Source organism: Gopherus evgoodei, chromosome 4 (assembly GCF_007399415.2).
Source record: "Gopherus evgoodei ecotype Sinaloan lineage chromosome 4, rGopEvg1_v1.p, whole genome shotgun sequence".
Classification (NCBI taxonomy): domain Eukaryota; kingdom Metazoa; phylum Chordata; order Testudines; family Testudinidae; genus Gopherus; species Gopherus evgoodei.
The window spans coordinates 88,190,291-88,205,956 of record NC_044325.1 but is presented as its reverse complement, the minus strand read 5'-3'; the positions used below and the strand labels follow the sequence as shown (position 1 = coordinate 88,205,956).

Below are 15,666 nucleotides of genomic sequence, written 5' to 3'. Positions count from 1 at the left end.
ACTTGAATTCAGATAAAAGGAGTCTATGATCTATAAAGAATCAGTTGTACACTATATACTTCTCTGCACCATAGTACCGGAGTACCTTTCAGTAGTGCATTAAGCAATGTGGGGATTGTTCTCTCTTATTCTCTCCTCTAGGGGAGAGTTGTGTGTTCAGTGTAGTGCTTTGTGTTGTCAGATGCTACTGGTGTGGTGCTTTGCTCTGTTCAATGTTGATATCACTCAGCTGCGTGCGTGTGTTCCCTCTGTGTGCTGTCCCAGCTCTTCGAAGATAGCTGACACAGCAGACCTGAAGAGAAACCCCAATGACCACAGAGTCTAGTAAGGTACGAAGGCATGTCGGCCAGGTTTATTGCTGTATTGGGCACAATAGTAGTTCTCTGTAGATATCTGAGTCTAATTCAGGGCATACTACAAATATGTGCCCACGATCAGTGGACTCGGCTCAGTCAGTGGCGGGACTTTCCACTGCCCCCTCGGCCGGACAAAGACACTGCCCCAGGGATACATTCTGATACACAAGTACAAACAAGTTACACATCACTCCTAACGTATTGAGGTGCAACCCCTCTACGTAGCAAGGTGCTGCCTCTCACCTTGTACATGTTGGTTAGAACAAAACAACTCTATCCATCATATTATTCTTTTGGCCCTGTCATTGGGATGGGTCAGCCTGTTCCTTGTTATCTGTGTGGAATGTGAATGTTCTGATCTCTAGTATTCAGTACCTTTTAGGTACATATCTTCTTGCAGCATTAGCCCTTTCCTTGCCAGCTTCTGTGAGCAGGGCCTGCCTCTGGCTCACAGCTTAACTTTGCTTTATGTTAGCAAAGTCTTGACCATTACTTTAGTTCAGGCCTCAGGCCTCATACCGGGCCTCAGATACCAATGTTTATGTCTCAGGGCCTCCTCTTACTACACTTTGTTTTGGTTTGCTTTAAAATGTACATGCTGCTGAGTGTTTATATTGGAGAAGTCAGGTCAAAGAAACATGCCTTACCCCTGGAGCAGGAGATAGTGAGACTTGTAATGGTCCTTAGCTCCTGGGGGAGTTTGTCGCACAGTCTTGGACGGACCACTGAGCATGCTCCGTCTCCTGCACAGACGAGCTTTACCTTATGTATGTCAGTGTTGGTAAGGTGAAGCTTGGATCACTTCAGCAGGAAGGGCTGTGAGTGCTAACTCAGAAATGAAAAATCATGAAACGGTGGATACAGGCAGAGGTATTAACATGATACAGGAATGAATCCCACAGCATTTGACATGTTAGTGTCCCTCATTTTGGGGTCTCTTGCACGCTGTACCCACATGTGGTCCTTGGCAGTCTGAGAGAGAGCTATGGGTAAGAGTGAGTCAGTGAGAGGAATAGGGAAAGGCTCTCTCTCCCTCAAAAAGGATTGGACATCAGGTTTTACGCTCACTGAAGAGATAAGCTCTTACCTTACCTTAAAACTAGGGATGTCAAGCGATTAAAAAATTAATCATGATTAATCGCACTGTTAAACAAGAATAGAATACCATTTAAATATTTTTGGATGTTTTCCTACATTTTTAAATATATTGATTTCAATTACAACACAATACAAAGTGTATGGTGCTCACTTTATATTTATTTTTTATTACAAGTATTTGCACTGTAAAAACACAAAAGAAATAGTATTTTTCGATTCACCTCATACAAGTACTATAGTGCAATCTCTTTATCATGAAAGTTGAACTTACAAATGTACAAATTCATGCACCCGACGAAGTGGATATTCACCCACGAAAGCCCATGCTCCAATACGTCCGTTAGTCTATAAGGTGCCACAGGACTCTTTGCTGCTTTTACAGATCCAGACTAACATGGCTACCCCTCTGATGAATGTAAAATTATGTACAAAAAAAATTGCATTAAAAAACAAAACAATGTAAAACTTTAGAGCCTAGAAGTCCACCAAGTCCTACTTCTTATTCAGCCAATTGCTAAGAAAAACAACTTTGTTTACATTTGCAGGAGATGGTGCTGCCTGCTTCTTGTTTACAGTGTCACCTGAAAGTGAGAACAGGGATTCTCGTGGCACTGTTGTAGCTGGCGTCACAAGATATTTGTGTCAGATGCGCCAAAAATTCATATGTACTTTCATGATTCAACCATCATTCCAAGGGACATGCATCCATGCTGATGATGGGTTCTGCTTGATAACAATCCAAAGCAGTGTGGACTGACGCATGTTCATTTTCATTATCTGAGTCAGAAGGTTGATTTTCTTTGTTGGTGGTTTGGGTTCTGTAGTTTCCTCATTGAAATGTTGCTCTTTTAAGACTTCTGAAAGCACCCTCTACACCTTGTCCCTCTCAGATTTTGGAAGGCACTTCAGATTCTTAAACCTTGGGTCAAGTGCTGTAGCTGTTTTTAGAAATCTCACATTGGTTACCTTCTTTGCATTTTGTGAAATCTGCAGTGAAAGTGTAAAATGAACATCATCTGCTGGGTCATCATCCTAGACTGTTATAACATGAACTATATGACAGAATGTGGGTAAAACAGAGCAGGGGACATACAATTCTCCCCCAAGGAGTCAGTCACAAATTTAATTAATGTCTAATTTTTTTAAATGAGTGTCATCAGCATGGAAGCATGTCCTGTGGAATGGTGCTTGAAGCATGAAGGGGCATATGAATATTTAGCATACGTGGGATGTAAATACCTTGCAATGCCAACTACAGAAATGCCATGCAAATGCCTGTTCTCACTTTCTGGTGACATAAATAAGAAGAGGACGGCATTATCTCCTGTAAATGTAAACAAACTTGTTTGTCTTAGTGATTGGCTGAATAAGAAGTAGGACTTAGTGGACTTGTAGGACTTGAAGTTTTACATTGTTTTGTTTTTGAGTGCAGTTATGTAACAAAAAAAAATCTGCATTTGTAAGTTGCACTTTCATGACAAAAAGATTGCACTATAGTACTTGTATGAGGTGAAATGAAAAATACTATTTCTTTTGTTTATCATTTAACAGTGCAAGTATTTGTAATAAAAATAATATGCACTTTGATTTCAGTTACAACATAGAGTACAATATATATAAAAATGTAGAAAAACATCCAAAATAAATTGGTATTCTCTTATTTAGCAGTGCAATTAAAACTGCAATGAATTGCGATTAATTTTTTTGAGTTAATCGCGTGAGTTAACTGTGATTTATCGACAGCCCTACTTTAAACTGCTGCCACCACCTTCTTGAGCATAGATCTTAGAAGATGGCTTTTCCATTGTCTCTGAATTAACCTGGGTGTTTGCTTTTGTTACCACAGAAAAGCTTTTCCTGGGACTGATTTATTGTATTTTGATGTATAGTATGCTTTTAGGGGGAAAGAGGCTGCCAATCCTAGGCCATTAATTAAGAATACACCAAGTTGGGCACTGTGGGGTTGAGGAGAAGGAAGAATGAATAAGAAATCACAGGCTGGCAGTGACTAAGATCAATTCTTGGTATCTCCTACAGCATTCACTCAGCTTCCTCTTTCCCCTACCCACCCTCTTAGTTATTTTTCTTTAGAACTGCAAGAGGAGTTCCCATGTAAGGTGAGTGCCTCTTTATACAAGGTGTTTGAGCGGGCCTTTGTATTGCCCATGCTTTCTCGATATTCCTTACTCAGATCATGATTTCTCCTCCCATAGGAAATAATCCTACCGTTTAGACATAGCCCTGCTGAATTCCTCCTGGTACTCAGAAGTGCACAGGGGAAATGGTTCTGCGGCTGTGCCCCTCGTGGAGTGCAGCATACTCCCTGCGATACGATACCCAACTCACTCCAGGAACCTGTGCAAAGAGGATGTTGCTTCCAGGCTCCCACAGCCCTTTGGAGGGAATGTGCGCTCTGTGGGGAGCAGTCTTGGGCTTTCCTTGGTGGGAGGGGTCTGTGAATGTGACAGATAAAAAGGTGGGGAAATGCCATGCATATTCCTTTCCTGCTCACCACTCCCCACCTATCTCAGTTTGGCCTACAGAAAGATAGTGGAGAGACGCACATGTTTATTCTTTTGGATACTCTTAATACCACTCATCAGCTGCACATTCTGGGGTTAGTTCCCCCAAAAGTGTGCTCATACCAATGGAGGCCAGGTCTTGAAAATCAGGCCCTGGATGTTTACGTGAACTCAGATGGTCACCCATTTTCTCTCCCTTTTACTGTCCAATCTCAAGGAAGAGAAGGCAGGAAATCTCCCAAACCAGCCATAATTCCTAAGGATGCCAGAAGGCCAGGGTGTTCTCTGGCCAGAAGTCTTGGTCCTGCAGGGAGACTGGACTGTAGCTTTCTTCTTCTCTGTACCCTGTCTCCTTGCTCATGCCTAGCAATTTCAGGACTCGTATGTCTTCTTGCCCTCTCCGAGCAATATGTCTTCTCTTGGACTCCACTGATCTCAGCCTTGAAATTTTTTAAAGTTACTCTTTAAACTGCAGAGCAAATATACAATTGGACTCTGTAGATGGACTGCTGGTGGCTAGTGGTGGGGGAATTGGCAGAGAGTGGGTGACCTGCCCTTGCTGAAACCCACTCTTAACTGAACAGAAATGGCTCATTTTGAGCCTTGCAGTTTGCTTTGGTTTGAGAGATGGGCAATGACTCAGGGCACCCTTCACTTCAGCTACGCGAGTTGCCTCTGTAATAGCTACTGAAAAGTAACTTCTCTCCTCTGTATTGTTTTCACTGTATAGAAATCAGTTCAGTCCTCGCTCTTGAGGAGACGTTTAGGAATCCGGGCTGCATTTGAAGTGCTGTGCTCCCCGAAGGAGAGTCCTGTCAGTACAAATGAGTAAGTGAAGAATGCCACAATGTGTGTTGCTCTGGGGGAGGAGAGCAATATTTTCCCTCCGGTTGTGTCTGCTACTTCTCCTGAGATTCCCCTTTTTGGGGGGAATACAGATTATCACCCATTTGTTTATTTAATGGGCTGTTTTTCCGGCTGCCTTTCTCCTGCACCCTATTATATTATATCAATATCCTTTCAACACAGTTCTGAGGCTGTCATTTGTGTCTGTCTTATAGGTGGGGGAGGATGGAAGCTGGTTTTTGCTTTCACACCTAATCTTCCTTGTCTGTTGTAATTGCTGTAACGAATAAGCATAGGGCTGGAGTAAAGAGCAGCAGTTTGATGGTGCCTTCATGAGAGGCAAGAGAGACAGATTATATTTCAAGATGTCCATCAGAGTTAATTGTCTCTTTTTTTAATTTAATTTTAAACAGATTGTGTGTCAGTGCTAATACCTTACTACAAGTGCTTCAAAAAGTTGAAATGGATTCTTGCTGCAAGCAAGCCATCTTGAGGGTAAGAATCTGATTTTGTTTGATTATGTTCATGTCAGTTCTTGTTAGAGGTTCTGGCCTGATAACCGTGGAGACTGAAGTCTTCTGTTTAACCACAGAGCAGATCTGAGAGTGGGCACATCAGCAGAAGCTTCTTCCTACCGCCCTGCCGATATCAGAACCCCCTCTGAGTGTGAGAGCAGAGGTCAGGTTGGGCTGCAAGACCATTGATTTCTTGGCCTTCTTGCTGAGACTGTGAATGGTGGTGTGGAAACGGTGTGTGTCCAGTCTGCTCTCAGCTGGTTTTGGACCCCCAAACTCATTTCTCTTATGGGTTAGTGAGCAGCTGTCTGATGAAAATAACTTTTGGTCACTACTGGCAAACTCTATTTGAACCAGTGACTGAGGGCAGAAGGCTTTATTTCTTATTATAACCCCCCAGAGCCATTCAGCCGCTTCTTAGTGTTGTTCTAGTTTGTTCTCATTAAACATTTTTTGTTGCAAATTCTTTTTTAAAACCCTTTCTTATAATATCAGTTTTTTAGGATTTTATAATGGAAAAGGGGCAGCTGTGTAAAAATGGTAACTAAATCAGTTGAGCAAACTAATCTCAGTATAGTGTGGCTCTCAAATCTTGTCTGAAGCCATTGACCAGGGTAGTGGGCAGGGAGGGTGGAGTTAGTGTTGTCTTCCCATGTGAAGAGATACAGAAAGCAACGGTCAGTGAAAGATAATGTGTCAGGCTTGCTCGTTTGAATGCTTCAAAACACACTTTAGAGCTATCAGAGGGGTAGCCGTGTTAGTCTGGATCTGTAAAAGCAGCAAAGAGTCCTGTGGCACCTTATAGACTAACAGAGGTATTGGAGCCTGAGCTTTCGTGGGTGAATACCCACTTCGTCGGATATCCGACAAAGTGGGTATTCACCTACGAAAGCTCATGCTTCACTATATCTATTAGTCTATAAGGTGCCGCAGGACTCTGCTGCTTTAGAGCTAGGAGGAGAGCAGACCTAGATGTGCTAGAACAGGGGTAGGCAACCTATGGCACGGGTGCCAAAGGCGGCACACAAGCTGATTTTCAGTGGCACTCACACTGCCCGGGTTCTGGCCACCAGTTCAAGGGGCTCTACATTTTAATTTAATTTTAAATGAAGCTCCTTAAACATTTTAAAAACCTTATTTACTTTACATTCAACAGTAGTTTAATTATATATTATAGACTTATAGAAAGAGACCTTCCAAAAACATTACAATGTATTACTGACACGTGAAACCTTACATTAGAGTGAATAAATGAAGACTTGGCACACCACTTCTGAAAGGTTGCTGACCCCTGTGCCACAGCATGGCTTTCTACAGTATTTTCTTCTAGCATTTGAAATGTCCATTTCTAAGGAAAACCCAGGCTAAACTATGGGTGATAGCATGCCCATGGTTAGCTCCTTTTTGGCATTAGTAAGGCTTGTGGGAGGCTTAAGTTAAGCAATGAGGTTGAAAATCTGCTCCCTAAAGACCTGACTTCTGTCACAGTTCAAACTCCAGTATCTAAGAGTGGAAGACATAAGTCCATCCCTGGATCAGAGTTTAACAAGCCAGCAGTGCATGCGTTCTGTCACAGACATTGTCACAACATCTTTAACAAAGTGATCTGGTAATGCCTTTGTGACCAGGTGCCTGGATGGGCCACGTTGAGAATGGGCAGACTGCAAGGAATAGGGCAGACAATCCCCCAAACTGGTGGTTTATTCTATAATTAAATTCATAGACTCATGGAATATGAGGGTTGCAAGAGACCTCAGGAGGTCATCTAGTCCAACCCCCGGCTCAAAGCAGGATCCCCAACTAAATCATCCCAGCCAGAGAGGACCTTAGAAACCTCTAAGGAAGGAGATTCCACCACCTCCCTAGATAACCCATTCCAGTGCTTCACCACCCTCCTAGTGAAAAAGATTTTCCTAATGGCCAACCTAATCCTCTCCTGCTGTAACTTGAGACCATTACTCCTTGTTCTGTCATCTGCTACCACTGAGAACAGTCTAGATCCATCCTCTTTGGAACCCCCTTTCAGGTAGTTGAAAGCAGCTATTAAATCCACCCTCATTCTTCTCTTCTGCAGACTAAACAATCCCAGTTCCCTCAGCCTCTCCTCGTAAGTCATGTGCTCCAGCCCCCTAATCATTTTTGTTGCTCTCCGCTGAACTCTTTCCAATTTTTCCACATCCTTGTAGTGTGGGGCCCAAAACTGGACACAGTACTCTAGGTGAGGCCTCACCAATGTCGAAAAGAGGGGAATGATCACATCCCTCAATTTGGTGGCAGTGCCCCTACTTATATAGCCCAAAATGCCGTTAGTCTTCTTGGCAACAAAGGCACACTGTTGACTTGTATCCAGCTTCTCATCCACCGTAACCTCTAGGTCCTTTTCTGCAGAACTGCTGTCTAGCCATTCGGTCCCTAGTCTGTAGCAGTGCATGGGATTCTTCCTTCCTAAGTGCAGGACTCTGCACTTGTCCTTGTTGAACCTCATCAGATTTCTTTTGGCCCAATCCAAGGAACAAAACAGCTTCTATAACACCACATTGGTTAACAAGAAGCTATTTACAGTCCCCTTTAAGTAGTCTAGCCCTTGGTCCCCATTTAGATAAGCAAGTCTAATATAGTGAGGGTTTACTGAAAGCCTGATTTGCCATATGTGATGTTCACCAATCGAAAAGGACCAGACGCTTATCCCCAGGACAGTATGAGTCTCAGATCTTACCCAGTATTCACACAGATGCTAACCCTTTAGTGGCTAGAAAATTAAAGGTTTAAAAATAAAAGGAAAAAGAAGAGAGTTGCAGAGGTTAAAAGAGCAATGTACATACAGATATGTGTAAAGTCCTTAGGTCAGTTTTATAGCAGAGATGGTGAGGCTTCTGATTTGTAAAAGTTTTTCTGGAATCAATTTAAAAGGTTATAGTCCAATAGGCAGTCCAGGAATAGTCTGTTCAAGTTCTTCCATGAGAATTCCAGGGTAAACCTGGAGACCTCAGTCTTATGGCTTGGACCTTACCTTCCATGTTAAAGTTTTAAGCAGACCTGAGATGTCAGGGTCAGGTCTGGAGCTTTCCTTTATAGCTCCCTAGCAAGCTGACAAACCTCGTGTCACAGTAAGACCTCCCATGAGATAGAATAGGCAGTGGAAATTGTTGCTTTGTAGCTAATCTTCTATTTCCTATGCATACACAGGTAAACTAGTTGCAGTCATTCAATTAAGGCAGTTAGCTGGTACTTCCTCATAGCATAGATAATTAAGTTGAAGACAATATAGATAATATTATTAGCTTCTAACCCTATAGTAAAACCTTAGAACACCAGAGTTATGAACTGACAGGTCAGCCACAGACCTCATTTGGAACTGGAAGTATGCAGTCAGGCAGCAGCAGAGACCAAAAAGAAAAGTAAATACAGTACAGGACTGTGTTAAATGTAAACTACTAAACAAATAAAGGAAAAGTTTAAAAAAAAGATTTGATAAGGTAAGGAAACTATTTCTGTGCTTCTTTCATTTAAATTAAGATGGTTAAAAGCCGCATTTTTCTTTTGCATAGTTAAGTTTCAAAGCTGTATTGAGTCAACGTTCAGTTGTAAACTTTTTAAAGAACAACCGTAATGGTTTGTTCAGAGTTACAGACAATCTCCATTCCTGAGGGTTCATAACTCTGAGTTTCTGCTGTATCTTACATCTTTGATCTTAAGGTTAAATGAACTATCTGCATACATACTATAAAGCAATTAAAACACCAAAGGGAATTAACCTGTACAAGCTAATCTGTTAACTTTGTTAAACATCGAACAATATGTATATATACACAGATAAATACATTTAGCATCTATTCTTGATTTCTATTACTACAATTAGTGGGTTAATGATTGCTGGTCTAGTACATCTCTTTGAAATTTGCATACAAGTGGATTATCTTGATTACATTTCAATGCCTCTTGTTAAATTGTTATGGGTCATACCAAGTTGGCTTTTCTGCCCATGTCTCAGCCTTTTTTAGGGACACTCTCTTGCACCAGGTATTGCATATGACAGCTTAGGAAAGTACATTACATATAAACATATGTGTATGAAACTCTGCATAAAGCCAAAATAAAGACTCTTGAAATAGGTTTAGTTAAAGAGCAGCAGGAGCCAGATGACACAAATATGCTTGAAATGAAATGGAGGTTGGAGTGGGGGTGGGGGGGAGTATATATATTTTATTTCCCTTGGTTGTCAGTTATAGTCTGTTACTCAGAGCAGAATGTATGCGGGGGAATATAGAACAGAAGGTGGGTAGCCAACTCATTCCAATGGGAGATCAGCATCAAAGTCAATCACACTATTGGTTAAGTGTTTTAGGTATCTATGTTTTGAACGTTTAGAGTTGAAGGCAGTGGATCTCAACCTGTTTACCATTGAGGGCTGCATATGCAACTCTGTGTGTGTTATGTGGGCTGCATCCACACAATATATACACTACCTGTCTGGCCCTGAGGATGTCACATGGGCTGCACAGCTGTGTGCTGGTTGGGTTGCAAGCAGGCTGCAGATTGAGAACTACCGGTCTAAGGCAATGCAGCGGCACCAGTGTCAGCTCTCTAGTGTAGCCGCTCTGTGCCGAAGGGAGAGCGCTCTCCCGCTGACATAATTAATCCATCCCCTCGATGGGGGGCCCCTCCCTACCCCTTATGTCTGCTGCCCCACCCCTGTGTTCTGCCCCATCTGCCTGTGCCCTGCCCATAACCCCACCCCTTTCTGCCCCTTCCCCAGGGCCCACCCCTGTTCCACCCAGGGTCTCCCCATCCTTCTGCCCTCCCCACTGCAGTCCCACAACCCCTTTTTCTCCTTTCTCTCCCCCACCGCTGCCACTATGATCCCAAGACCAGAGAAGCTCTATTCCCGCACCATGGCCCTGCGACTGCAGTGAGGAGTGAGAGCTCCTCCAGTCTTAGGCTGCAGTGGGGGTCTGGGTGTTGGGGCTTCCCCTGCCACCCCCTCCGCCCCCACATCCCTCCCCCGTGCTTCTGCAGGGGACCGGGGTCGGGGCGCTGGGGCTTCTCCTGTCCCACCTGCCCAACGCTACTGCCGGACAGCGGGTTGGGCCCAGGGGCTTCCCAGGGTGGGGAGCTTCCAACATCCTGTGGCTGCTGCCAGGGGCCGGGTTGGAGGCTGATGGGGGCAGGGGGCGGTTTCCTCTGTCCCGTGGCGGCTGCTGTGGAGTAGGGTTGGGGCGTGGGGGCTTCCCATGCCCCACCTGCCCGGTGGCCAGAGCCCCTTGGAACAGGCCCCAGAGGTCCAGTGGCTAATCACCACTGGTCCTAATCCAGTGCCTTGCCTACTGGAGCCTGCTGCTTCCCTGAGTACTGATATAGTCTTCACGCATCTGCCCTCCCTACAGATGTATTAAACACAGATGTTGATTTGTGTTTCTCTTGTATGTAAAGACAGTTCGGTCATGCCCTCATAGCATACTGTCAGCTGCCCTGTTTCAGAAACTCTTTGATGAACTCGACAAAGATCCTGTTAAACAGGTATGTGCATGACAATTATTTGTATAGCACTGTTAATCTGTGCAGTTCTGTACAACAGTAAATAGCAAGTTTTGGCTGTGAAGACATGACATTGAGCAGACAGTACATATATATGAAGCGGTGAAGAGTCATCGGTTACACGGTGTGTTCACTGTATTATTCCTAAATGGTTTTTATAGTGGCAAATTCCATTGGTTTTCAGTCAGATGGCCACTTTTCAAATGTTGAGGCTTAAAACATTAAATGCATCTCCCAAAAAACTTATCCAAACAGAATACAAACAAAGATGTTTGTAATGCTTCTTATCTTGGAGTTCTTAAGAGATTCGACTAAGCAAAATGGGTGTAAATTTTCCTATATTAGAAGCTACGATTTGTAATAAGCAACTGGAAGATGAGTTGGAGAGAGACTTCACATTTCCCCAAAAGTTCGTTTGTAAGTTAGCTGTTATAAGTGCAGGAAACTCAAACTACCTGTATAAACTTTATGTTTAAGTGACTGGACTGCGCTAGAAGAATTAAACCATTTCACATTAAAAAAAATAATCTGTCAGTAGCATTACATCGAAGAGCATTTATTCAGTCTCCTCATCACTTGGTCTCTAGACCAATAAATACACTAGAAAGGATCAATACTGTAAATTTATATGTATTGTTTCCACGAAGAATTAACAAGAAGATGTGCATATGGTGCATTATTATTTAAACACCATTTTTGATCATTAGAAGTGCGTATGGGAATTAACTAAAACCACACACGGTAAATAGGTTTGTGATGAAATGTGTGAGGCATTTTAAAAGTTTTAGCATCATGAGAAAGTCCCATTTTAAGGTAAATCATTGTCCCCACGTGTTTATTTTTTGGAGGACGATGTCAAAGTCTCCCTCAATAGAAGTCTTGCCTCCCAGTCCTTGAATGAAGTCATTTTTGCTTCTTGACTGCTAGTGAAACATACAATCTTAAAGCTTGTCTGCACACAGCTGCATTGATTTTTTTTAAATTAAACTGGTTTTAAAACTTTTTATGAACTGGTGCAAACCCTTGTCTGGACATTCATATTTTGGTTTAAGATGGGCTTACTTTGGTTTAGCTTACACTGATTCCTAATCAACATAAGCTAGATCAAAATAAACTTGTCCTAAATCAAAATAACAGCATTCATGTGGTTTTTGGCACCAATATCACTGAACTGGTTTAAAAATCACATCTTTAGTTAAACGGATACAACTTTATGTGTAGACCAGGCTTTAGGAACAAATTCAGTCCTGCCATAAATGTATGCAATGTCTCTGAAATTTGAGCTCTGTGGAGTTTTGCTCCCTGCTTGCATTTGGGTTGAGTTTATCCTTTATTCTTCTCTTAAATTGGGCCTTTCTCCCTACTCCTTCTAATAAAGGTTTTAGACTCTGAATCTCAAAAATGTCTGTGTTCTTTTCTTTTCAGCATCCTCCCACACCAGAGTACCAGTCTTCTTTTCTGCAGAAAGTGCAGTTTGCTTTTGGCCATCACTTCTTTGGCTACTTAGGGAACGTTGTAGCACTAGCAAACATAATTTCTATATGTGTAAGTATTGATTTTTGCATCAGAAACAGAGCAGGATTTAGTTTTGTACATTACTCAGCATTCCTACCACCACCTTATGCAGAGGTCTCTATTATGGGTTGTTTAATCTTGCCCAGAATATTTAAAACTAAGGAATAATTTCTCTGTTTAGAAAGGAGTCTGCAGAGTGTAATAATAACTAGCTCTTGCATAGTCATTCTAATTAGTAGATCTCAAAGTGCATTACAAAGGAGATCAATATCATTGATCTGGGGCACAGAGAGGTGAATAAGCAATCATATTTTTTTTTCTTCGTTTTTAAAGTGCCCTACTATCTCAGAGCTGGGGGTTGGGTGTGCGGAGGAGCCCATCTTGATTTTATGTGGTGCATTTTTGCTCTAGGGTACAGCAGCCAACTATTGATTGGTTTTTTGTTTTTCCAGGTCATCTTGGTAATGGATGCAGATAAGCAGCTTTCTGAACGGGATGACTACTTCTTGGGGGTAAGAAGTATCAATGTCTTATGTGGTTGCTGTTGCTCCTCAAAGCTTAATTCTAAGGATGTTTTTCATTTTACACTTTCTAGGCTATAAATTGTTTTTTTATCCTGTACTATCTGCTGGAAATGCTGCTGAAAATACTGGCAATGGGATTTAAAAGATACATATCGTACCCAAGCAATAGATTTGATGGACTTCTGACTGTAATTCTGCTGGTAAGTTCATGAGGTAACTTCCACTAAGTTCTTGAAAGTGAGTTTCTAGGATGACCCAGATCTAATGTCAACATTATTTCGTTGAGTCAGAGAGAGAACGATTTATACAGTCTTGGCACATGTGAGAAACTGATCAATACATTTTCATGTTGAAATTAAATTCTGTCTTGTTCCTGGTATCTCAGAACAATGCAGAACCTTTAGCGGACAACATTGTGGAAGCATTTTTCACTACTACTGGTTAGCATGTAGCTTTCACTTGGTCAAAAATTTACCCTTCAGTGATGAGATCTACTTGTTTATATACACTCAGACTGTATTGATATTCCAGAATATTAACAGATATATTTTACCCCTCATTTTGGAGATAGATATTTGGAGTTGTGAGCGTCTCCATACACAGTCTCCTCAGTGTTAAATCTGAAGAGCTCAAGTCTCTTAAACAAAAGTAACAAGAAGAGAAGCTATTGCATATAAATCGATCCCCAATTGCTCTGCCGTCGACTCCTGTACTCCACCGCGGCAAGAGGCAGAAGCAGAGTCGATGGGGGAGTGGCGGCAGTCGACCCCACGCTGTGAGGACGTGAGGTAAATTGACCTAAGATACCTCAACTTCAGCTACGCTTTTCTCATAGCTGAAGTTGCGTATCTTAGGTCGATTTTCCCCCTCCCCCAACCCCAGTGTAGACCAGGCCTTACATAATCTATAATAACCTTACCGTTTGGGTGGGGAGTAGCAGACTAATTATTCATGTAGTTATTTGACGACAGCTGGACAGTTGCCTGAGACCAGATTCACGCCTGGTGTAATGGATTTACACTTCCTTAGACCAGATCTAAATTTGGTATTCTGCACCCACTTAAGAGCCACCCGTTGCTTTTTTGCTTTTTGTCCAACTATGTTTGTTTAGATAGTTTTTGCCCAAGAGGCCAACAAGTTGATGTTTAAGCTTCTGGCTTTAAAACAAGAAGCCTTTTCCAGTTTAATGTGGGGGGAGGAGAATTCATTGTTCATGCACACTGGATTTAAATGGCGAACATTCTTCAGTTGCTCTTCGTAATCACCCAGATGAGGGAGCTGAAGGAAGTTAGGGCTTAAGTCCCATTTAAATACAATATAATCTGGGCACCTTTCTTAGGTTCCTCTGAAAATCTCCAATTCTTAATACCCTATAAGATCTCTTAGTAGAACAGTAGTAAAAGCCTTTGTTTTATTTATATTTTCAAAGTTGTTTCACTAATGATATTCTCAAAGACTAGGTGAAAAATTCTGACTTATTCTAAATTCTAAAACTTGCCATTTTCAACTTGGACTCCATAGAATTAGTTTCTCTGAAACTATTATTGCAATTCTGAAACTGCTAGTCTGCCTGCTGCGAGGTCTTGTATCTAAACAAAATCCTGCATGCACTTTAACTTATTTCTGTACAAGAAGTAAGGTTTACTTCCCACCACTGGATTTTGGTGGAGAAGCAGGAGTAATTTTGTGATCTGTAACTGAAAATTACCTAGCTTTATAGCAAGTCAAATTAGTGACCAAAACTCTTGGAAGAAGTTTGAGGTCAAGTTCTTGAGACTTCAATTCACAAAACAAACATCAGAGTTGCTGCAGTTTTGCCTCTTTTCTTTTGTAATAAAAGGTTTTGGAGGTCTCAACCTTTGCTGTGTATGGATTTCCTCATCCAGGCTGGTATGTATTCTTTGTAAGCATTTCTAGCTCTTCTGAAAATTGTAGCATAAGGAAACTCACTGGTGTCGGGACTTAAAAGATCCTGGTCAAAAATCGCATAGCTCACATGTACTCTCATTGGTTCAGTGTCCAGGGACAACTAACTATTTATAAAAATTGGTTGTTCTTATTTTTCAAACATGATACACGTCAGCTATTTGTCTACATATACCTGCTGTAACTTGCCAGACCTACTGAAAAAAACCACCTGCCTACCATAACTATTCAAACCTGTTAAAAGCTGCTTCAGTAATTCGCCTCTCCAGTCACTAGAGGTCAGGCAATACAGAGAATTGGGAGAATACTGTTCTGTTAGATCTCTAACAGAATTTAAAAAAGCTATTCAGCTGTTCTGAGAGAAGGATGAGTATATGTACCGTGAGGGCTGACTTAAAATTATAGCAGAACAGACTTGGAGAAATAGTTTGTGTCCCTATAGTGCAAAGTATATGAAATGAAATTTAATGTAGTGCAAACATTAACATTGTTCTGTTTCTGTAACAGGCTTCAGTTAAACCTAACTGTGTAGACTCTTATCACAACTTTCACTGTAGCTTTAAGTTTGAGTTTTGTTGTAGAAATAAGTTGTAGATACAGAATTTCTCTCATCTCTCTCTGTGTATTGGAGTAAAAGATTTTTAAAATATATGCACACAGTAACCAAGCAGTGGTTTAATTACTGCCCTTTGCATCTCATGGCTCTTGAGTTATGACTGTTCAGTGGCTCTTTCCCCTTAAGCAGAAGAACAAGAATCATAGATGCTCCTTTAAAAATGGCACAATGCTGCAGCTGACTCTTGCTTTAAACAGTCATACAAGTGATCTG

At 41.7% G+C, this 15,666-nt stretch overlaps 1 protein-coding gene across 8 annotated transcripts in view; it reads left to right on the top strand.

The window, feature by feature from the left end:
- Positions 1 to 15,666, top strand: part of TPCN2 (two pore segment channel 2) — a 67,102-nt gene that overhangs the window by 36,376 nt on the left and 15,060 nt on the right. For all 8 annotated transcript variants that reach the window (XM_030560124.1, XM_030560125.1, XM_030560120.1 and 5 more), the window contains 7 exons: positions 4,707 to 4,804; positions 5,236 to 5,317; positions 10,768 to 10,854; positions 12,298 to 12,417; positions 12,840 to 12,899; positions 12,983 to 13,111; positions 14,752 to 14,801. In XM_030560124.1, the coding sequence (XP_030415984.1) occupies positions 4,707 to 4,804; positions 5,236 to 5,317; positions 10,768 to 10,854; positions 12,298 to 12,417; positions 12,840 to 12,899; positions 12,983 to 13,111; positions 14,752 to 14,801 (626 nt within the window). The remainder of the gene's footprint in view (positions 1 to 4,706; positions 4,805 to 5,235; positions 5,318 to 10,767; positions 10,855 to 12,297; positions 12,418 to 12,839; positions 12,900 to 12,982; positions 13,112 to 14,751; positions 14,802 to 15,666) is intronic.